Raw genomic sequence first — 24581 nt, 5'->3', positions numbered from 1 at the left:
ATCAAATTTAATCTTTGTCATCAAAAGTTACGAGCCTGGGAAAATTTGCCTTATTTTGGAAAATAGGGGGAAACACCCCCTAAAAGTCATAGAATTATAACGAAGATCACACTATCGCATTCAGCGTATCAGAGAACCCTATAGAAAAAAATTTCAAGCTCCTATCTACAAAAATGTGGAATTTCGTATTTTTTGCCAGAAGACAGAACACGGGTGCGTGTTTATTTGTTTTTCTTGTTTTTGTTTTTTTTTTTCCAGGGGTCATCGTATCGACCAAGTGGTCCTAGAATCTCGCAAGAGGGCTCATTCTAACGGAAATGAAAAGTTCTATTGCCCTTTTTAAGTGACCAAAAAAATTGGAGGGCACCTAGGCCCCCTCCCACGCTCATTTTTTTCCCGAAGTCAACGGATCCAAATTTTGAGACAGCCATTTTGTTTCGCATAGTCGAAAACCATATTAACTATGTCTTTGGAATGACTCACTCCCCCACAGTCCCTGGGGGAGGGGCTGCAAGTTACAAACTTTGTCCAGTGTTTACATACAGTAATGGTTACTGGGAAGTGTACAGACGTTTTCAGGGGGATTTTTTTGGTTTGGGGTGGGGTTGAGGGGAGGGGGCTATGTAGGAGGATCTTCTCTTGGAGGAATATTTCATAGGGGAAGAGAAATTCAATGAAAAGGGCGCGGGATTGTCTAGCATTACTATAAAAAAAAAACAATGAAGAAATAAACACGAAAAAGTTTTTCGACTGAAAGTAAGGAGTAGCATTAAAACTTAAAACGAACAGAGATTATTACGCATATGAGGGGTTCTAAAAATACTTTAGCATACAGAGCGAGGTATTTAGGAGGAAATAAATACCTTGCTCTTTATCCTAAAGTATTTTTAGTAATTTCAACTATTTATTCCACTGCCTTTCTGATTCAGGGGTCATTCTTAAAGAATTGAGACAAAACTTAAGATTTACTGTAAAAGGCGAGGTATTAACGAAGGGACAAACCCCCTCATATACATAATAAAAAATATAAGAGTATAAAAGTTTGTTACGTAAGTTAATTCTTAAGTTACGTATATTTTTTACTAATAAAAACGTTCGTTAAAAATTAAAAGTTCTAGTTGCCTTTTTAAGCAATCGAAAAATTGGAGGGCAACTAGGCCTCCTTCCCCACCACTTATTTCTCAAAATCGTCTGATCAAAACTAAGAGAAAGCCGTTTAGCCAAAAGAAAAATTAATATACAAATTTCATTTTAATAACTAATGTGCAGAGAGCCAAAATCAAAAATGCATTAATTCAAAAACGTTCAGAAATTAAATAAACAAAACTAGTTTTTTAAATTGAAAGTAAGGAGCGATATTAAAACTTAAAACGAACAGAAATTACTCCGTATATGAAATGGGTTGTCCCCTCCGCAATCCCTCGCTCTTTACGCTAAAGTTTGATTCTTTGCCACAATTCTACTTTTTAAAACAATTAAAAACTTTAGCGTAAAGAGCAAGGGATTGCGGAGGGAACAACCCATTTCATATACGGAGTAATTTCTGTTCGATTTGAGTTTTAATATCGCTCCTTAATTTCAGTTTGAAAAACTAGTTTTTTTATTTAATTAAATATAAAGATCTGATACATCAACGCTAGAGGTTTCCATACATTCTCTTAAATGCTTACACAATCTTGTGGTAGTTCCCGTATCTCAAGAGTAAACCAATGAAACTTGCATTCACAGCTTGCATCACAGCCCCTTGGTGTTAAGTCTCTAGTTCTTTAGTCTATGCCTTAACTCAACCCCCATGAGAACTTATATTAAGTTCACGAACAGCACTGTTTATCTTTGGTTCTCCAAAATCAAAAGAGATCGACTTTTTAATTTTTCTTCTTCCAGAGGAGCGCTTCTTTTGTTTGGGAGGGGGTTTCAAAATTGCCCAAACAAAATTGGGAATTATGTGAGACGTTACAGGAAAATAACCACATAAATAGGAGAGAGGCTTTTCCGTGTCCCAAAATCCAGAGATTAACACAATTTTCTTATATTTTCTTGTGTTTTTGTTGTTATTTGTGACACTCTATTAAAATGAATCAGAAACATAGCTTGCCCATGGGCTAAAGAGATAGTTCATAGCTTGCCCATGGGCTAAAGAGATAGTTCCCTACTGCAATCCATATGTGGAGCCTAATCATAAATATACAATAAAAGTAATAAACTTTCGTAAAACCCAATATGTTCAAGACTTAATAATGAACATAATACTTCTCTAACATTGTTCTTAAAATGGACGAATTATGCTGTGCATATAATTTGCCTATTTTTTTTTGTTTTGTTAAACCACCCCCTCCCCAAGTTCAAAATCATGTACTATATATGCGCCTCCTGGCAATCGTCGTAAAAAAAAAAAAAAAATGATTTTGGTGAGTTCCTTGCCCGGAGACATATCCGTTTCTGGATATACACATTTTACCATTGGCATTACTAGAAAAATTCACATTCACATCTTTTGATTTTGGGCAACCAAGCCGCACAACTATTATACATAGTAACAGAATACGAAAAACTTACGAGGGGCGAAAAATGGCATTAGTGACAAAAAAAGGCTACTGCAAATCGTTGTATTTTCGTCTTTTCAGTAAAAGGAAAAGGAGGCTAAAGAAAGAAGATTTCTGCCCCTATAGGCCTGCCCTGTTAAAATGGAATAGCCCATTGAACCAGCCAAGATCTTTTAATCATAGTTTTTCAATTCATTTTTTTTATCTAATTCAGACTTAATTCAACATTTTAATCTATTTTTTTTTTAAGTTTTCTACTTTTTAATGAAGCTACTAGACGCTAGACTGTCAGTGGCGTTAATGGCATTTAAACCCTATTTTTCCATAGTAAATCGCTGATCATACAAAGCTTATAAATTTTCTATTCTCTTTGCATTATAACATGAACAAAAGGGAATCTAAACCTGAATTTACATCATTGAGCAATCACATTGGCATTCGATATTTTATTCATTATCCCATTTTAAAATTTATGGTCTAAATATGCGTGTTAAATGATGATTTATGAGCCAAAGAAAAAGTCGATTCGTAAATAATGACGATTTTAACATAACAACAACCTGTATGGAGCTTAGAAAACATCTTATTTACTTTCCATATAACATCACCATCTTCGTTCAAATTGCATTTTAAGCATTTCGAACGTCAGAACTACAGTTCAAGTATAATGAATTTAGCCATTTGTCTTCATGCGAATGAGCAATTGGCCAAGCCCTTATAATAATTATGCAATTCTTGTAGTGGTTATGTGGAACAATCTCAAGCGTAATAGGTAGGGCATAGCAACGAGTTACATTGACAGTAACTTCAACTGGAGTAGGGGGAGGGCATGTGCCCCACCTATACTTTGGAAAACATCAACTCCGGGATATTTCATTGGAAAATGTTTTTCTTGGTATTTTGTTCGAAAAACAAAACAAAAGATTTGCCCCCACCAAGGTTCGGAAAAGTACACTTTGAACCCCTTCTGAATTTTCGTTAATAACCGTCATCGACATTGGGAACAATTTCATACAATATAATTATCTAGGTTGTTACACAACGAATTCTCAAATAATGGGTCTTAGTAACAGAGTGAATATTGATGGTGACTCTTTCGACCAAGCTTTAGCGATTTTTGAATTCTGGAAAGGAAGAATCTTAATAGGGTTATACCGACAGGAAAAAAATGGTAGACTTATGCTTCATCTAAGGTCAAACCATGTAAGATATAGAAGCTGCAAAGGTTGAATTCTCAAGTCTCCGATATGCACATTATGCAACATGGAAGAAAAGGGCTTATTCTGAAGTCCCCCAGTCACGACATCTTTAAAGATGGACTACACTATTCTTTCCAGAAGAAAAATATCTTCCTAAGAATTCACTTTATTCTTTCTGGATTTGATTCCATATATGATACTTTTCGGATAAAGAATATTTACAAGAAGTTCCTTAAGGCCCGTTCACACGCGTCGTTAATCAGAAATCATTATCTAGACATAATCATTATCTACCAAAAATAATTTATACCCACTTTTATAAACAGCCTTCATTGGCCCAAATTAATGATGACTAAAATTTAATGTCTAGGTGAAGGCACGTTAGAACTGTACTTATAAGCCTATCTCTGAGTTATTACACTATTGCACGGTATGCCCAAAGACTATGGGTCTTTATAACCTATAATACAGCTTATAAGTGGAAATTACAGCTAGCGTCAACAAAAACTGTCAACGCGATCTAGCGCCTGGCGACATTTGGCCTTTTTTCAAGCTTAGCAATGACTTTTCTGTCAGGAACTGAGATCAGACACTTATTGCTGCCCTAATTTTACCGATTACACGATTTAAAATAATTATTCTTATTATTATACAGAAAAAATGTCAAACGTCACCAAACATTAGATGACTTTGATAGTTTTTTGTCAACACTAGTGCCAGTTCTCACTCTTATAAGTTAGCCCACATTCTTTGGGTATACCATTAAAACCAAGGCCTCATTTCAATCTTTCTTTAGAAAGGAGAAGGGGCAAGCTAAGATTTTTTTCAATTTGGGAAGGCATATTTTTAGCTAGAACTTGCCTTTCTTTATATGTTCTGTTTATCATCTCCCAGTCTCCCCCCCCCCTAAATTTGTCCCTTTCTTAGGAAAGAACACATAAAAAGAAAAATCGATTTATTCATCCTCATTAAATAAAAAAAGACAAGTTTTTTCAACCAATAGCATTTTTTCAACAACATTAAAACTTGAAACGAACAGGAGATGGTCCATATATAAGGGGGCTGCCCCTATCTCAACCCTCGCTCTTTACGCTAAAGTCTTTAAGGTTATTCAAAAATACTTTTGATTCAAATACACCGTCACTTGTGTTTGAGCAGTCTTTCTAAAATAATTGTGACGTAAAGATTTAGCGTAATGGACGAGGGTTGACGAGGACAACCCCAGATTACACGGCTCATTTTCTGTCCGTTTTAATTTTTAATGTTGACCCTTTATTTCAGTTGAATGAACTAGTTTTCTAATTCAATTTCTGACCATTTTACAAATCATGCCAGGAAATTCCATTTCCTGCAACCCCCGTGTAAAAATTTCCTTGGAAACTTTCCTCATCACAGAAAATTCTCCCTGTAGAGCCCAACACCATCCCGGTAGAAAATTCCTCCCCCAAAAAAGTCCGTATATTCCTCAATAATAAATACTATGTGTGAAACAAAAGGCAAATTATGTAACTTAGAGCCCTTTCCCCGGGAAACATTGGCATAATTTTTGGATATTCCTACTGTGCTGAATTAAATGGCTATCTCAAAATTTTGGCTGTATGTCTTTGGGAAAAAGAGGCATGACAGGCTGTTTACTCTCCAATCGTTTTGGTGACCTAAAAGGGGACTAGAAATTTCAATTTCCACTCAAATGAGCCTTCTCCTGATCTTTTAAAATCATTGGTTCGAAACAATCACCCTTGGGACCAAAAAAACACACGCATCCTTAACCTTTCTACTGGCACAAAAAAAAAGCGAAATTCCACATTTTTGAAGATTTCAAAAATCTTCTCTGATACGTTGGATCTAATAATATGACTTTCATTGTGATCACTTGGCTTTTTGGGTGTGTTTCCTCTCTTTTTTCAGAGAACAGGGAAATTTTTCTAAGGCTGGTAGCTTTTGATAGGTAGCATTAAACTTCAAAAAATTTTGCATATTTGGAATCCGTAAAAAAAACCTGTCAGAACGATCAATTATAATACGAATAAAAGAATCACCGATCAATATTACGATCATCCAGGTCTACTAAATTTCTGGATTCAACTGCAAAGTTTAGTTGACGCTTTTCCGAAAATAGACCTTGTCCTTAACATTGGCGACTTCAATGTTATAATTGGAATCGGTGTTGCTAAAAACAAGCATGTCATCGGTATAATAGACCATGGACGACTAAACAACAGGGGAAAACGCCTTACTGAGTTATGCAGAGATAAAAATATGGCCATTACTTATCACTCTCTTCCAACACAGAGAATGTCGAAAGTTGACATGGACCTCGTCGGATGGAAAAAAACCGTAATCTTATTGATTACACCCTTGTCAGAAGGCGGTGGAAATATTTCGTGTTAGATACTCTTGCCCTTGCAGGTCGTGATTTTGACAGCGACTATTTCCTGGTCGTATCCGCACCGAAGATATACCTGCAAATCTGAACAAGATACACACCCGTTTCAACATCCATCTCCTCAAAGAACAAGCCGCCAGGCTTATATCTCGAAAGTCGAAACTGTCTGCCCAAATATCGGATCTTCTTCCGAAAACCCCTTTAACTGTATCTATACAGGATATTGATAAAAAAAAAAAAATGGTCACCGACACCTCTAACATCATCAGCAACATCGTGATTTCAGTTTTAGGAACAAAAAGGGACGATAATAAGCTTTGGCTAACCGACGAAATTATCTTTTAATGCGCAAATACAGTTAAAAGTCACATAGACAGACATAAGCAACTGAACCAGTAGAAAAAACTATCCGTAGAATCTATTTTGCTTACATAAGACAGATACGAACAGTGTGAGTACGATTTCAAGAAAGGTGACTCACAGTTTATGTACAGGAGATTTTAATCCTAATATCCTTCCAAAACCTACCGTCCTTGACCTCTTTCCTGTTGCTGTTTCAGACCCAAGCCCACCTCCCCTCCGCCCTGAAGTTGTAGACACTATCCGAGCGCTAAAGATCAATATGACCCCTGGACCAGGCGGAATACAAGCAAAACTGCTGAAAGTCCAGTGTGACCCACTTATAGGTCTTTTCGACAGGATGGTATCCGCTACCTGGCAAGAGGAACATTTCGACACTTCTTGGAGGGAGGCCGCAATTTTTCCACAACACAAGAAGGGGTCAGAGGCAACATCTGATGATTACTGTCCTATTAGCCTTTTAAGTCAAACCGCCAAAATTCTCACCAGCATTATATCTCAACAGATCAGAGCCGTGTCTTCCTCAGTCAATACCAAACCAGTTTCCACCCTGGAAGACCGGCCATTCACCAAATTTTTACCACGCACCAGATTTTAGAGAAATCTGGAATACTGCATTGACCGATACCAGTTCGTAATTGTATTTTAAAAGGCATTTGACCTTATTTAGAGAAGTTCCTTGGCATATCCTTCTCCATTACGGAATTTCATGAAACCTAGTCGACTTACCAAAGAAATAAACTCTAAATTCAGGAACCGTGTTATGACTAGCAAAGGTCTCACTGACAGATTCCAAACGTCCGAAGGAGTCTTCATGGGTGCCTCTTGTCCTCCGAACTTCCTTACAGCGGTTTTATCCCTGGTGGAAACAACTTGTAGCGCACAGACAGAGGGTTTCCTGACAGACAAGTTAGCTTTGGCTGACGAGATCAACGAAATGGCTGAAACACCTGGGGGCCTACGAGTCGTTCCTAATGAAGTCCTTGAAGTGACAAGCTCTTTTGGAATGATTATAAATGCATCGAAAACACAGGCTATATGCTGCTCACAAAAGCCATAGAATAAAATTAGGCAAGACCTGAAGCTTAAACGAGAGAACATTCAGTGGCTTAAAGAGTTCCCCTACCTTGGCAGCATAATCATCAATGAATAAAGGATAGCTCACCCTGACAAGTTTCAGTTTCAAAACCCTTATGCCCATATGGCAAAGCCAGGATTTGTCTCTACGACTTAAGACACGACTTTTAGATACTTTGATTATCCTCGTCACAACATAATCATCCAATCAACAATCCTCAGAAAGATCCAACACCAGCAACTTCGGTGGCTCGGTCACGTAAAACGGATGTGTAAGTTCCGTCTTCCTAAAATCATCTTTGAAGGCCAAATTCACGATTCTCCTCACCGTGGTCGTCCTTCAAAGAGGTAAAAGGATAACTTTGCACCTCATCACCTTTCCAACCTTCTTTGTTTAGCAGAAGACCAAAAGGCATACAGAAGGAATATCCACGCCATTACAAAGAAAGAGGCCCCAAAACGTCCTTCAAGAACGGACAGGACTTGTGTTAATTCAAATGCCTTTTTCAATTAGCTAAACATGATATTAAAATGAAATGCAATGTTTTTACAAGACTGCATGTTTACAAACATCTTTACAAGAATCGCCTACCTGAGTCAGGTCAAGAATGTCACTCATTTGGAATTTTCAAAAGGACCTTAAGACATTTTCTAATGTTTCGATGTTTATATTTTTTTGGATGGGGGAGGGGGACAGGTGGCCCTAGCCTGGGTTAGGAATGTTCGCTGTGAGGGGTGTTGAGTTTTGTTTAATATTTCTTGTGGCTTGGTTTCAAATATGTATTTGGAATTAATTTATTGTTTAGTCCTATGCATATTTTTTTTTGGGGGGGGGTCTTAAAGTCCCTTAATATTTGGGTCTTTCTTCGTTTTTTCATAAATAGTTTCATTTTCTCGTGTTTTAGTGCCTTGAATACTTTTTCTTTCCTTTATTTACTCTGCTTTTCTAAAGTTTTTAAGTTTTCATGTATGTAGTGTATTCTCTTCTTTTCTTTTCTTTTTTTCTGTTACCCTCCACAAGTGTCAATAATGTATATGACGTGGGTTAAAAATACATTATCATTATTATATGTGACAAAATCTGGTAAGAATACGAGAAATCAAGTTTAATCTGGTTTTAAACATTTTAAAAATAAGAACAAGAAAAGAAAATAAATAAACACAAAGGAAAAGAAAAGCATCATTAAAAAAAATAAAATATAAGTCCAGAAAAACAAAGATTAAGAGGAAGCTAATTCGACATAGCTAGAAAGCGAGAAATAATAAAACAAAAGAGAAATAGATTAAATTTACTGAAGTATCCTGTATAGACCAGCCTCCTCCCCTAATAAAAGATTACTATACCACATTGGAGTACCAATTGTCATGCCTAATTGCCATTGAAGTGCTTAAAACATTTTGTCAAAATCTTTTCCCAAGATCTTAACCAAACTTCAATGAAATTGGAGTCCCTATTCAGTGACATTTGCCTGTAGCTTCCAATAAAAAATAACGCGCACTGTTTCCAGAGTTACTAAACGGGAAAATGACGCTATACTTTGGTGATTGTCTGGTTGATTTAGCAATTTTTTCAATAGTTTAGTGATATATGTGCAAATTAAGTGATTTGTTTGTTTAGGCTATAAAAAAAATCTTTAAGTGGAAACCCTGACTGTTTCAAGGATTTTTATGGTTTAATTACCGTGCAGTTTATACTTATTCTTATTAGACATTACATGATCACAATCAAGATTTACTATTTTTTTAGGATATTTTTTTTAATAAAAAATATCAAAAACTGATTGACTATAAAAACTCGAGAATTTTTTTTTTTTTTAATCGAAATTTTCAGTGGAAGTAATTTAAGAGGTCGCAAATCGTACCCAGGGAAAGAAGGTAAACACCTAGAACTGTACGATTCAAACGGGGATAGCACAGATTTCGATTCAAGAGGAATAGGGATGAAATCAGTACCCTTCAGGACAGTCTTATATAAAACCCTTAATATCACGTAATTATAAATATCCCCCCACAGTTGTTTATTCAAGATTATTAAAACTATTAAAAACACGGCTAAAACCAATTATTTCTTCTTCTCGTGAAAAGCTAGCCTTTCATTTACGAGACGAGAACACCAACAGCCGTATTATATAGCATACACAAAAGAAGACGAAGGAGAACTTACCTTCCAGACTTTGAAGCTAATGGGATCGACAACTGTCGGCTGTAGTATTTCTTTTCCTGGGAAAACCCCCCAAGTTACAGCAATGGGACGGTGCTTGTGGCTATTCGTATAGTCATGTTTCCCCTAAAAAACAAGAACAAGTTCAAATAAATATATTTCTTTGCAATCAGAAATGACTTTGTAGTTAAAATACTTAAGTCAAAACTTTCACTGTCTCTGATGGGCAGCGTTTCATCTTCCCACTCTGGAATGAGAGTCGTCTGGAGGGCTCTTCTGTCACGTTCATACGTCCTACGGAGCCTCTCTCCACGGTCTCTCCATCTGATTCTAAGAGTTTGGCGAAGACAGTTATTCTTGAAGGTGGTAAGACGTTCTGCTATTCCTGAGTTTCAACTTCAGCGAGTATATGGTGGATTTCCAGACTGGTAGAAGTATCTGAAATGATGCGTTGGCCAAGGCTATCATGGTGCGCAATTCTTTTTCAGAGTCACCACTGGAAGTGACTGTACTCCCCAAGTATTTGAAGTCTGTCACCTGTTCGATGTACTCTCCTCCTAGTTGGATTCCCATGGGTGAACTACGGATTGACATTGCTTTTGTCTTTGAGGCGTTGATGGGTACTCTGAATTGTTCAGGTTTCTCTCCGAGTTTGTTCAGGAATTCCCGAAACTTCTGGTTGTCGGCTTCTATGAGCCCAACATCGTCGGCGAGGTCAACGTCCTGAAGAAGTTTTCCTGCAATCCAGATTCCATGCCCAGTTATATGTCTAAAGATGTAGTCTACACCTAGGACGAAGAGGAGAGGTGACAGGACACAGCCTTGCTTGACGCCACACATTACCTCGAAGCAACAAAAATAAAATAGGTACGAAAAAAAGAGAAGAAAAATCAATCACAGTTTATGATGTCCAGGTTTTTTTTTAATTCGACACAAAACCTAATGAATGAAAGAACATATTGCCAAATTTATACAGCTTACGAACGAGTATTTATTATGCAACCAACCGAAGACACTGGTTAATAACATTCTTTTTACCAGCCGGGAGCGACGTTGTAGCTAGATTACTTATTTTAAAAATTTGTACTATCTCTGGCGGTGGACGCGTTTAAACTCCCAGAAAGTATCCCCTCCCGGAAATTATCCCCCTCGCGGAGTATATATATAAAAATAGAAAATGATGGAATTTAATAGAAAAAAAACAACAAAAAGATGAAAAACAAAATTCCATGGATAGACTTATCATAGGCGGCGCAATAGTGCTACCTAAGTAAAGAACGGTGTTGGCACTATGCATTATTTATTTTTGCTCTTGGTCTAAAATCAAAAATTCGGGCACACCTTTTAGCCTAGAAGAAGTTGTTGTAAAAACTTCAAAAAGGGGTCATTCGATTTTGAAAATGCATGAAAAAAATCTATTTACTATAAGTAAAAATCCATTTCACTGATATTCATCAAATTCATTAACTGTTTTTTTTATACCCAAAAGTCACGTATTTTTAAATATTTACTATACACACTTTTTTTTTTTACAAGAGATACTTGTCTAAGACCTTTTTCTTGGAAAAAAATAACGAATAGTTGAGACTCTCGACTAGCAGTGGCGCCAAATCATGAAAATTCAAGAAGGGGGGGATTTATTTTTCCAAAATCTCGGGGGGAAAATCATCATTTTTCTTGGTATCTCAATGAAAACATCCCCCAAAACAGTATTGTCCAAAACTAGAGGGGAATCTAGGAGGGGACAGCCCCCTCCAATCGACACCACCATTTACTAGGGATTCAACCAACAATTCATCAATGGTGCCATTACCTACCATACTGAAAATAATACAGTAAATTAGGAAAGCTAAACTGCTCCAACTGATTCCAAATTTTACTATTGGTTGAAATGCAGTCATCCTATTTAAGCGGAAAGATCCCATTAATTACAGCAGAGAGTCTGTCAAACATTATTCAGGTCGACTCGACGGATTGAGTTAAGTGTGGCGGAGACAAGGGGACCATCGTGAACCTGACGCTATCTGAGAAATGAATTCCTTCTTTAGAATCCATATCTTCCTATTCAGCTGTAGATTATATTTAACTATGGTTCACGGATGAAATTTTATGAAACGCTCAGGGAGATGAGAAAGATGCAAGCTGTGGTCAAGAGCACTTCTGATTCTCTGCAAGATAGCTCTGCTCAATTCTTTTCTGCTATTTACTGGAAAATCACAAAAGGGTTACAGCCCCATTATATTCTATATCATTTTATGAAACGCTCAGAAAGATGAGAATGGTGCCTGCTTACAGTCAGAAACCTACACGATTCTCTCCAAAGCAACTCTAGTCAAACCTTTTTGTTATTCCCTGAAAAATAGAAAAAGGGCTATAGCCCTTTTATACTCCGTTACATTTTATGAAACGCTAAGGGAGATGAGAAAGGTGCGTGTCATGATCAGGAAACTTCCCAATTCTTCTTCTTTTTTTTCCTAGGAAAACAAGTAAGAATTTTAGCCCCTTTACGTTCCTTAAAATACTGCTTGCTGTGGCCACATATGGCTTATAAGAGTGAAAAAATAGTTGTTCCTAAATACCTGACGAATTTTACTTTTTTAGATGTAATCTATATTAATACAAAGCCTAGATCAGAGGGTATAGAAATCGAACATGAGAGGAATCTTTTACCGCTTAAAATGAATTAAGTAGCGATTATGAAAGAAGGAATACCTCTTGTTTTTAAATAACCCTTTACTGATTATAAAATAACTAGGGCCAGGGTAATGCACACAACACACACTGTTAAAAAAAAAATGGATATAAATATGGTTATTATACCTTTTTGACAAAAGCAGCTCTTTTTATTTCCGGTCCAATGCTGATTGAAAGTGAAAAAAAAGTGCATTTAGGTCTGAAATTAGTTTTAACATTTTTCTCCCATGTAAATGATGCACTGTCCATTGGTAAATCCCATATTTTAGCTTATACAGCTCAACAAAATAGCGTGGGGGATTTTAATAAGTTAGATATTTTGAAGATTACAAAGTGCAAGTAATGCTAGGACTAGTTTGTACGTTTGATTTAGGACCACACCTACCCCCTCCCTCCTTCTTCGTCTTGGTAGTTCAAGTATTTCCTCTGATCAAGGTAAATAAAAGTAAACAACGATTCAGACTAAAAACGGAAAAAAAAGAAACACGGAGATCATTTGAAGACCGATAGGTGAGGGCTATGATCATAGGTGAGGGCTAATGAGTATATAATCTATGCTTAACTCAACCTATAAACAGCACGTTATAATAGCCTTTACTCTTGCATTTACCAATACTGGTTGGACCAACACTTATGTTTTTTGGAATATATGTTTACGTGGAATATATGTGTATTGTGGAATATGTTATAAATTTTTGAATATATATTTGTGATCAAAAGTTTTAGTTTTCGAGGGTAATAGCTACGTATGTTGAAAAAATGAAGATATTAGAATATTTTATGATTGCAAATGGTAAAGAATGTGATTAAAGGCTCTTTTCCTATTTCAAAAGTTTTAGTTTTCGGGGCAAGCAATCTCACTTTTAGATTAGAAATAACACATTCGTAGACGATACTTTGAGATTTAGCTTTAGTTTTTATCAAAAGCTTCTAGGTATTTTTTTTAGGTTTAGAACGTGTTTTAAAGAAAAATTTTTCACTTTTAAAAGCTCCCTTTTATTTTATTTTTTCCTTTTTTAATTTCCGTCAGAGAAAGCAACAAAAGGTTTGAGGCTGAAAGTTAGGACCACGTTTGGGCCTGAAAAGATCAAAGGCGTGATCTTTTGATCTTTTCTTATTTCACAGAAAGTCAAAGATTCTAGCAAAATGACTCTAGCCTACTCAAACACATGTTTTTCTTAAATAATTTATAAGCATAACTTTATAACTTACAACTATGTTTTTCTTAACTTACAAGCATATTCTGTAGAGATTTTGATCCAGTAAACAAGTCTTGAGATGTGAAATTTTCTAGATCCCACAAAAAAGAAAGAAATAATAAATATATAAAGAAAACAAAAAAAAAACAGAAAGTAATAAGATCATACAAAAAGAAAGAAAAGAAATTAAGAAATAACTTACTGAGCTATTGATAATATGATAGTTGACCCTTGGAAAAGAGGGCAAAACCTCCTTCAAAGCATCTATATTTTCTTTTGCTGTGAAAAACTCCAAATAAGCTTTCTGATAGACATAGCCTCCTGGGTTCCCCCATCCTACAATTGGATCCTCGCTCTTGGCCCCATTAACATTTGGTTGGGAATTGATTGTCAAAACCCCTCTTTTGTTCATTTCAACTAGTTTCACATTCAGTAAACTCGTTTCTGGACTTAAATCCTCATCGTTCCATGGTATCCTTTTGACTTTTTGACCTTGGGAGTTGACTTGCCCGGAAAGATAGTTGACGAAGACCTGCCAGACATCTTCTTCTGTTTCTAGGGTATGTCCCCACATTTTAAGAAGCTCATCTTTCGAGCTTTTGCTCTGAAATTAGATGAAATGAAATAAATTAGGAATAAAATAAAAATAAAGGAATTAAATAAAATGATAAGAATAAATAAGAAAGCAAATAAAATGAGAAACAATAGGAATTACAAAAACTTTGTGCAAGAATTGTACCCGTAGTGCAAATAAAATGGTTTTTTTTAAAATAAATAGTTCTTCGAATTGATTCGTTTCCTCCCTTTTCGTGGTAAAGCACCAAGGACATCAAAATAATACTTTTATTCCCCTGGATCCGTTTAGGTCCATTCACACCTCAAAACTACAAAAATGAGGGTTTTGGTTTGTTTTATTCAAAATTATGAAGTTTTTAGGGCAATGCCACATTTTCACCAGCGTTGCCACGTTGAATTGTGAAAACAAATGAGCAAAACTAATATTTTAAGTTTACTTTTGAATTACAAAAACGACAATACCTTCAAAAAGCTGCAAAAAGGCATCCACTACTAACAGAACTGGTTATGGAGGTTTTTTTCATTAATAATTGAATTTCCAATTTCTAATAATTTTTTAAAGATATATAGTTTTTAAATTTCCATTTAACCAATCTAAACAAACAGACTTCATTTTCACAATTCTTTACAATTTAATCAGCCCTTAATAGATCAACATTTCCTGAAAAAAAAATATTGTATTTTTGAAAATATTGTAATTTTGAGAACAACAAAAATTTTCAATTTTAAAAAGACGTTTGAGAGGACTACAACAAACTTGGCACACATAGACTCATGCTCGAAGTAACTACTTATGCCAATGTTGCAAGAGGTTCATTGTTCCCAAGAAGCAATGACAGGAAGACCCACTCCGGGAAGGGGTGGATTTACAGCTATTGTATTAATTTAAATAACATTTTAAAAAAATCACTGGTTTACCGAACGGGCCTGAACTATAATCAACTTCGTTAGTACATTCAATTTATGACAAGAACAATAGCCATGACTGTCATAAATGAAAATTAAGTGGAGCACTAAAAAAATAATTATGGAGGAGGAATAACCAGGGGTCCCAACAGAAAACTTTAAAAATTCCTTAAAAAACGATGTTTTTAAGGCATTACTTTAAGTTTAATTTAGCTCTTTGAATACAGGTTTTGAGCAGGGACTAAGGAATAAATGATAAAAACGAGCAGATTAAATAAACAAAATGTATTTTTTTTTCTTGAGGGGGAGGCGGATACAGCCCCTTTAGCCCCCTCCCCCGTGGGAACTCGTCTGGAAGCTAATGCATTCAAGTGGCGCACAAAGTTAGATTTTTTTTTAACTTTTGTGTAGTAAGCTGTAAAAATAGCTAGAGAAGTGTAGGTAAACAGAACTTCTTAAGTTGTAGACAAATCTAAATCTTTGTTTGAAGCATATTTTCTTCTTTTCTTTCTTCATAAAACTTACAGAGATCTTTCAATTTATTTCTTGTCAGAGAAGTGTTCAATGTCTCTGAAAGCATTATGTATCTACAATTAAGGAAAATTTAACATATATGAAGGAAAACCTGGAAATTTTAACTACAATGGTTAAGAGCAAAAATATACGAAGACTGAACGAAATAGTGGGTAGAAAATAGAAAGCAAGGGTGGATTATAAAATTGGAGTAAATTGAAATTATAAAAGAAAACAACCACTTCTAGGAGATAAAACTAATGAAACAATGATGGGATAAATTTTTGGAAACTCAATAGATTAGATTAGATTAACTGAAAGATTAAAGAATAGCTTCTTAAACATAAAGATAAACCTGTGGTTCCCAACCGATTTGGGGCCATGCCTCACCTAGGCATTTCTAAAATCCTGATACCCCCTCATAATATTCAAATTTTGTCATTCAAAAATTTTACGTGTATTCAACCGAAAGAAGCTTGAAAGGCCATGGTCTTTTTTCGAGGCGTCCTCTAGGCATATTTGATACTGATGAAAAATATTGTAGGAATACAATCAAAATTGTATGGATTACATGCATACAATTTTATGCAATGTATAGCGTCATAGCAATGCTATCATATCTTTTTTTCTTTTTGAATGCATTTGAATGTGATGTCAATAACATCATTTTTTTTTTCAAAATTGAGGCTCTAAAATATGGTCAGCCGAGGGGTGAACGTCTTCTCAATACCAACAAAATATTTATGTGGTCCACCGGTAGGGCTTGTTCCCACGTTGGGAATTACGGAGATAAACAGATGATGATTCGCCTTCCACGTGAGGTATTGAGAGAAGGTAGCTGACTTCAAACCACAGTTTTGTTATAGCGAAACAATGAGTTTACTTGTAAAAAACGATTTGATTCTAAAACTTTTCGTTCGTTTTATTGGCTTAAAATTTCACACGAAAGAACCATTCAGGTTTTGACAATAGGCAGTATTATTTACCTCTCTTGAAACTGTGTTTCCCCGCCAGTTTAGATTTTTTACTCAGCATTAGTATTTGGCCATTTTTTGGAACCAATAGCGGGGCTCTGTTAACAAGGTCTAATATTTAAGGCGTTTTTAGAAAAACTGCATTTTCTTTTGCACTTAATTCAAGCTTAGTGGACAAATTACGTCAATCAATCTTTAGAATTAAAATTTAAAACCAAATATCAAATTTAAGTAATTTTAACGCATAAAATTACGTTAACGCATAAATAAAGTGCTCTTGTATTTGAACATGTGCGTTCAAATACAAGAGCATTAGGACCAATGCTAACAGAAAGCCTTTCGAACTAGCTGGGAAGAAACCGGTATTTCCTTACATATTGCATGAAATTGAGTACAAAAAAGACTTTATGAAATGCAACAAAAATTTTTTAACATGTATTTTTTTTAGTTTTGTAAGTCAGACATTTTCTTTTGTTTGGGGGGGGGGGCAAATTGGGTACCCCCTAGAAATGACCCTGCTCGGGGCCATGTATCTTACAGATTTTATGAAAACAAATTCTTCTCTCCAAACTTTTCTAGGCTGGAACCTTTTCACTAACAGAAAAAAAGCTGTAAGAAGAAGGTAAGATTCGTTACAAAAACAGTCAAAAAATATTTTACCTTAGCTGAAAGGCTCGAAAAATAAACTTATATAAACTTTGGGTTTCAAAACCAAAGTTTATTCTTCTTCCTATTCTTTCTTCTTGTTTTTATGTAAACTTTAGTAGGACAATCTATGTACTTATCAACTTACCTTCAAATAAAATAAATAGTAGTCCTTTAGATCACCAAAAGCAGGTGAGTATGACAAACCCCATCTACCATTGGGGAATTCGTCCCACATCATTGTTCGGTATATATAGGATTTAGGCCTTGAAGACCAGAATATGGGCCGTACGCTTTCGTTAGATCGTTTAGCATTTGCAGCAAGCCTCCAGGGGAGAGGGCGTCTTGGTTCACATACCCATAGACCAAGTCGTTTGAGAATTTCAGTTGTTGCCACTTCTCTGAAAATTTGCAGCTTAGTTTATATAATTGGAGAGTCCGTAGCAGCCAATCATTATCATGGTTGCAGCGGTAGCTACAACCTATTAAGGAATGATGAAAAAGAATGACGTTGAGTGATGCAACAGGTAATGATTTCTACGGTACCTTTGCAATTGGTGAATCAGTCAGTTGGTTTTTAGATGCTTTATAGAAGACTGTACGTCCATTTTCTTTTTTTTTACCAGAAGTCTAAAGGAAAGCGAGTATATCTCCTTATGGAGAATACATAAAATCAATAGGTTTCATTAAAAGGTGAGAATTTTATATGTAGTTTGGAAAAATAACCTGTTTTGTCTCAAAACAATAAACAAATAACCTGGTAAAATTTCAATCTTTGAAGTTTTTTTGGCAGGGGGGCAGAGAATTTAGAACTTTCTAAGTCCTCATAAAAGAGCACGCACTATGGTTTTCTTTCTATTCAAAGTCAGTTTTCTAACAGGTTCTTTGACTAGATGTTTACACAAATTTTTACCACAGACAAATCTGGAAAAATTATATCTGTCATAATATCCTCTACTTCAACAATTTCACATCAATTACATATACACAATTTTAAGAAATTAGTGTAAGACTCTTTTTTAATTGACTATTATATAAATATAAACCATTTCAATTTACAAACTTATAATCTCTTTTCCCTGTGAGATCCCATAGCACTAAGTTAAATTACACAAATTTCCAGACTTAGTATAATTGGTAAATGCCCAAAACACTCAGAAATCATTAATAAAAAAAAACACATTATACTATAAAACAGGTAGAATTTACACCTGGTTTTTCGATTCTCGCAAGAGAGCATACAATTTTGTTTATGCCTAAAGGCAAGCGAGTACATCTCATTACAGAAATTACATACAGGCAGTATCACGTATTTTATGCATCATATTGCAGATATACATAGGCGTTGACAGAAGTTGTTTTCAAAGGAGCTACAGTTAATTTCAGGGACTCCTGTTTAAAATCTACATTAGGCTACGATAATCTATGTGGCAATCTACAGTCTTCCGTATTTCAAAAAGGGTGTTAATCCCAAAATTGCCCTTCTTGCTAAGCTAACAAACTATTGTCTTAAAAAATGGCTCACGTTTCAAACCAGCGCTACTAACTCGGTACAATTTTACCGTCTTTGGTACAATTGAGAGGTCCTGGTACAACAGGATACATTTACATTTCATAGTACAACCCAACATTTTAGTACATTTCGGTATCATACATTTGGACTATATTAGCCGGTCGAGTCTATTTAAATAGCAACCTTGTTGGCCTTTTCATATTGTTGTTCTTATCAAAATAACTTTTTCCGAATTTTAGGAACTTCCTAAGTCGCCTCCTCGGGATTTAAGCAAGAACAAGGTTTTTCGTCAAGGTGACATAAAAAAAAAAATCCTCTTCGAGCTTTCAACTAATCATCGCACGAGAAACAACCCTTCTGAGGTTTCTGAGGATAATAGTATTAGTAAAATGAAAGCTGCTTACCTTTCAGATTATTCTAGTATTTTGTCTACGTAGAATGCTGTAACTATGCTACCCTACGAAGTTTATTCTGAGCAGAACTTGGTCAGAAAACTGGCAAATTTATCTTACTTTGGCACACTGCTTCTAACCCAAATTCAAGATAAGACGAAGAAATACCCGATTCAGGCTCATCAATCCCTAAAATATCTATTGTATTCGACTTTTTAAGAGGTTGTAGAGTAAAAAACAGCGCATGACCCAATAGTTTCGGCCCGTTGCCCAATAGGATTTTAAGCTAGTAGTACCTATTCAAAGTATAGAAATGAACGCCTGGGGCAAAACCCTTGTCAAATATTTCCTTCATCATATCGACTGCTTGTTGAACACCATAATTGCGAATAGCTTCATCGTTGTCTTTAAGTGGGTGAACAGCGTTCATGATTTCTTCAGGCACTTCGAGCTTCGAAAGTTTTACGATGTGGCGAAGTGAGTCATAGCTCTGAAAAGAAAAAAATAAACCGCATAATATAAAGAGAAATGAAAATGATATTTGTACAAAGAAATAAAGGAACAGTTATTGGAAGATAATAAAGTCCACATAGGATAAAGTCCACATAGGATAAAGTTCACATAGGATAAACTTCAGTAAGAAATGAAGTCATTAGACGCATTGCACCTTAGGAAAGAGAAAGATGACTGCACTGCGATGACTACTTAGTGCTTTCTAGCAGACACCCCTCTCTTACCTCAACATTATTAGATTATTAGGGCAGAAAAAGACAGGTAAATTTCTAATAGCATGGAATGTCAAACTTTACAGTTATAAAAAATTTACTAAAGTATTAAATTTACAGAAATAATTAAGTCAGTCGTTTATATGCGAACCGACGAAGTACACATTTAGCACAGGCTATTCGTACAGGTTTTTACAACACAATAGTTTTCCCTAGAAAGCATAGCATGTTATGTTTCAAAAAACGAACAAAAAGAGTAAAAATAGGACAAAGAAAGGGTGGTACAACGTAATGGAAAGGAGTTTTATATAAACAATTTTTCGCAAGATAAAAAAAAAATTCAGGATTTGAAAATAAACTCCAGCCACACTAATTCCACAGTAGAAGATGGAGGCACTGCATTTTGCATTTGCTAAAAATAATATAATTGATTTCCATCAATAAAAAAGTAAAAAATATTCGTACATTTGAAGTTTTTTCTCTTAGAAACTAAGTAGAAACTAGAAATTTCCATTTGTTAAACATTATTAGCAATGCATGCCATTGACTAGGAGCCTCATTAAAAAAAAAAAAAAAAAAAAAAAAAAAAAAAAAAAAAAAAAAAAAAAAACTCATGATATTTCTCAATATTTGCAGAATAATAAAAACTAGTGTTTTAATGAAAGCTGATCTGACTTAAGTTTTTCAGCGAATTTACTAAAAAGTTGTAGATACCATGACAAGTCAAAGACTATTGATAGCCTCGTAAACAACACTTTGATTCTCAGTGGGAAGACGCTTCTACTCCTAAGAGAATATTCTGCCTTTTTGTGTCGGTTTTGTGTTTTCGGTAAAGCATTAGTTTATTTAAAATTCTCTAAGCACAGACTAGACCCCACTGGATTAAACTTTATTAAAAATAATCCAGTGCAATATACTCGTATATTTTCCATCTTACATCTTTTGCAGGAATAAGGTGCTATTGTAAAGATCCTAAGATGCTATTTTAAATTAATGTTAATTAATTTTTCAGAAAAAACATCTTGTATATTAATTTGTATTTATTATTAATAATTATATACAGAAATACATACATTATAAGTTAAAATTGCCAAAAATATATTTTAGGCAAATAGTGATCAATTTTTCCGGGAAGGGGGCAATTGCCCCTCCTTGAGTTTGAAATATCCCTTTTCGAAAAACAATTTAAAAAAATGCTACTCCTTATAGATTTTGAAACATAACTTTTTTGTATCTTCAATTAAAAAAAACAAAACAAAAAAAACTCCCTCTTAAATTTCCGCGAATTGGCAACGCTGGCCTTGCGTCAGTTTCGTATGTTTAGCAAAGTGCTAGTTTTTCAGATTTCTAAAAATGTAAAAGCCTACGATAAACCTCATTAAAAAGAAAATAAGGGAGCAAAAAATTAACATTTACCTGTATTGGCATAATACCAGGAATAATTGGGACTTCAATTCCAATAGCTCTGCAGTCATTAACAAACTTGATAAAGGTCTCAGCCCGGAAGAAAAGTTGAGTTATAATGAAATCCGCACCAGCATCAACCTGAAAAATAGATCTTAAACATTAACACACAATCTAATTTCTTTCCATAATAGTTATTATCATCTATTTTCTTAATCCTACCATTTGATTTTTTTTTATTCATTTTTTTATTAATCGAGTTGGTAAAACCACTGCATTTACTGACTGAGAACGAAATTTCAGTTCCAGGGTTCAGTTCCAGGCGAAATGTTGGTAATTTTCTGGAATTCATATATGGGATCCTTTTCATTTACCTTACTTTCTCTTTAGCTGCTTAATTTTACACGTGGCGAGAATGTTACAGGGAAACTTTCTGCGACGAAAGCACTGTCTGGTGGATTTTCCATGGGTGCAGGGATCTTCCGCGGGAGGAAATATCCGCGGGGGAATTTTCATGGGAGTAACTCTCCAAGGGGAAGGAGATATCCGGCATGATTAGAAAAACGATCAGAAATTATATTTAAAGAACTTATTTTCAATTGAAAGTGAGGAGTAACATTAAAACTTAAAATACAGAAATTATTCCGTATATGAGGAGGGCTACCCCCTCTTAAATACCTAGCTTGTAACACTAAAAATGTTACTGCTTCAAAATAGCTTCTTATTCTAACCTTGCAAAAATGCTTCTAATAAGATGAGAAACAAATAAAACGAGAACAAAATGAATTACAAATACTTTATAAAAGAATTTTAGTCATACTCGAAGCAACATAGTTCTTTATAATTATTTTTCTCGCGTAGCTGCACCAAGACCAGTAGCTCTAGAGAAAACTACAGCTGCTCAGACGGAGATTTCGTGGCAAAAAATTTTTTTCCACTAGGTGGGTGTAAATACAGACTCAAATGGCTAAAGTCTGGTTGTGAGTCCATGGACCTGAGCTGATGATTCCCCGTCACTAGATGTTTTGGTAATTGATAAAACGGTCAATATACGGTCGTATACATTCTGTTTCACCGATGTTTTGGTAATTGATAAAACGGTCAATATACGGTCGTATACACTCTATTTCATCGATCTATGCTAGTATGCCCATCTTGTATTAGATAATTTCTCCAGCTACAGAACAGTTATGCCAGTGGCTTTCTGAGCGTTAACAAACAGTTGGTAGCGCGGATTGTTGTTCACGATAAAACGGTACAGTTCTTGAAGAATGGAGGAGAAAGATGCCATTCATCTCAAGTTATGAATGCAATCATCCCACACAAGGTTGAAAGTATGAGCATGTCAGTGAATGTAAATTGCATGCAGTACAATTCCTTTAACACCGGCTTGCACACCTGAAAAGTGACCGCTCATGACACTGGCTTGGTATTTTCATAGAAAAGTTGAAAAAACAACAAATTTACCCACCCCCTTCTAGACGTTGAAAAGTAAATTTCCCCCCTCCCGCTATCTTAAATTTCCTTGAAATGACACCTAGGTCTGAGTTTTTCTTTCAATGCTCAGGTTTTACTAGTATAGCTCTTATTTGTTTTGTTTTTTCATGCCTTTTTTTCACCTTTTTTATAAGCTGGTTCAAGCTAAGTCCTCCCCTCCCCCCGTCGATAAAGCCTTTTGGTTTTGAAGTCAAGATATTTTGTCTTTGATTGTTGATACAATTTTTTCTACAATTTTTACAATTTTTGAACAGCATACAATTTTTTATAAAATATATGATTTTTATTTTTCTTATTTTTCTTGAAATAATAAAAAGAATAACTGGTCTGAAATTCACCCTTTGATTTTCTCAAAATTCCAGAAACAATTCCAGAAACAAAATTTATGAAATAACCATTTTGAATGAATTCAAATTCCAAATTTATAATTTTGACTGGAAACAAAGCTGAAAAAGCATAAGGAACTTGCGAAATCCCATGCGACAAGGTGCCTATTAACAATAATACGTCTGTGGCTACTAGGAACGCAAAAAGTCCATCGTTGTACCAAATGGTGTTTTATTTAAAAAGTCCGGACACAGAGAAGACCTGAATCACACACGACTCAGGAAAGATTCAATAAGAGACTCCAAGAAATTTATTGTACATAATACGTATATATAGAGGGGATCTCTGCTCCAGAATCAGGTAACCAACATATACATTTTATCACGGATCCTGGGTTGATTACTTTATTGTAATGAAGGTCGGTCATTGTGGCTGTAAAAAGGCAATATAAACGTATCGTGATATTTGAAATAGGAATAATAAATAGATATGTTTAAAATCAAGCTCACAATACATTATTGTGAAGTACAGCTCTATTAAAAATGGATTTGTTTTAATTGAAAACAGCTTTTTGCACAAAATTCTTTTCACCATATTCAATTCATTATCAATAGAACTTGTGACTACTGATTTGGAACTTCTCCTAAATTCAGGGGGGCTATAGCCCCATCCAGATCCCCCCCTCTCCTAAATGACGCCACTGCATTCAGCAATACTTTTAATAGAATATTTAGTTAGTGAATGCTGTTCATTCAGCCTTACTTTTAACTGAACATTTATTTAATAAATGTTGTTCATTCAGCCATACTTCTAATGGAACATTTAGCTAATAAATGCTGTTCATTCAGCCACGCTTTGAATGGAATATTTACTTAATAAAACCTATTCGTTCAGGCGTATATTTAATGGAATGTTTAGTTATTAAATACTGTTTAATCAGCCATATTTCTTATTGAATGTTTCTTTAATAAATTTCTATAATTTTAACAAAAAAAAAAAAAAAAAAAAAACAGAGACATATTCTCTTCTTTTGTCGAAGGGAAATTTCCAGTATATTCTTGAAAGAAAACCGCAGAAAGCCGCCAAACTTTATTCTATTGAAAGCATATATCAAAAGAACTTAAATTTCGAAAACAGTTGACTAATGCTGCAAGAAAATACAAGATATCTTTGACACTCGGGTACATTTGAAGATTTTTGCTATTTTATGATTTTTTTTAAGTTGATGTTGATTAGATTAGTTCAGTATTTAATTATACTATTTTATTATGTTTTAATAAGATTAGTTGATTTAATTAGATCTCATTAAGTTAATTACACTATTATTTAATTAAACTACCCCCCCCCCCCTTTTAGACTTAAAGCACCAACTACAATTAGGAAATGAAAAAAAAAAACATTTTCCCGAAAAAGCTAGATAAAATATATTAGAGGAGAAGAAATTATGTCTGTGAGGAATTAGAAAGGTAGAAAGCTATGGAAACCCGAGT

The 24581-nt window shown here is 34.9% G+C and overlaps 1 protein-coding gene across 1 annotated transcript in view; it reads right to left on the bottom strand.

Moving 5' to 3' along the window:
* Positions 1-24581, bottom strand: part of LOC136026694 (methylenetetrahydrofolate reductase (NADPH)-like) — a 64131-nt gene that overhangs the window by 2883 nt on the left and 36667 nt on the right. Inside the window, exons 5-9 of the mRNA XM_065703443.1 lie at positions 21280-21408; positions 19435-19628; positions 17382-17634; positions 13822-14223; positions 9730-9852 (exon numbers count right to left, since the gene is read on the bottom strand). Of these exons, the coding sequence (XP_065559515.1) occupies positions 9730-9852; positions 13822-14223; positions 17382-17634; positions 19435-19628; positions 21280-21408 (1101 nt within the window). The remainder of the gene's footprint in view (positions 1-9729; positions 9853-13821; positions 14224-17381; positions 17635-19434; positions 19629-21279; positions 21409-24581) is intronic.

The sequence above is a fragment of the Artemia franciscana genome, chromosome 4 (assembly GCF_032884065.1).
Source record: "Artemia franciscana chromosome 4, ASM3288406v1, whole genome shotgun sequence".
Taxonomy (NCBI): domain Eukaryota; kingdom Metazoa; phylum Arthropoda; class Branchiopoda; order Anostraca; family Artemiidae; genus Artemia; species Artemia franciscana.
The sequence above is the reverse complement of the archived record's forward strand: the minus strand, read 5'-3'. Positions and strand labels throughout refer to the sequence as shown.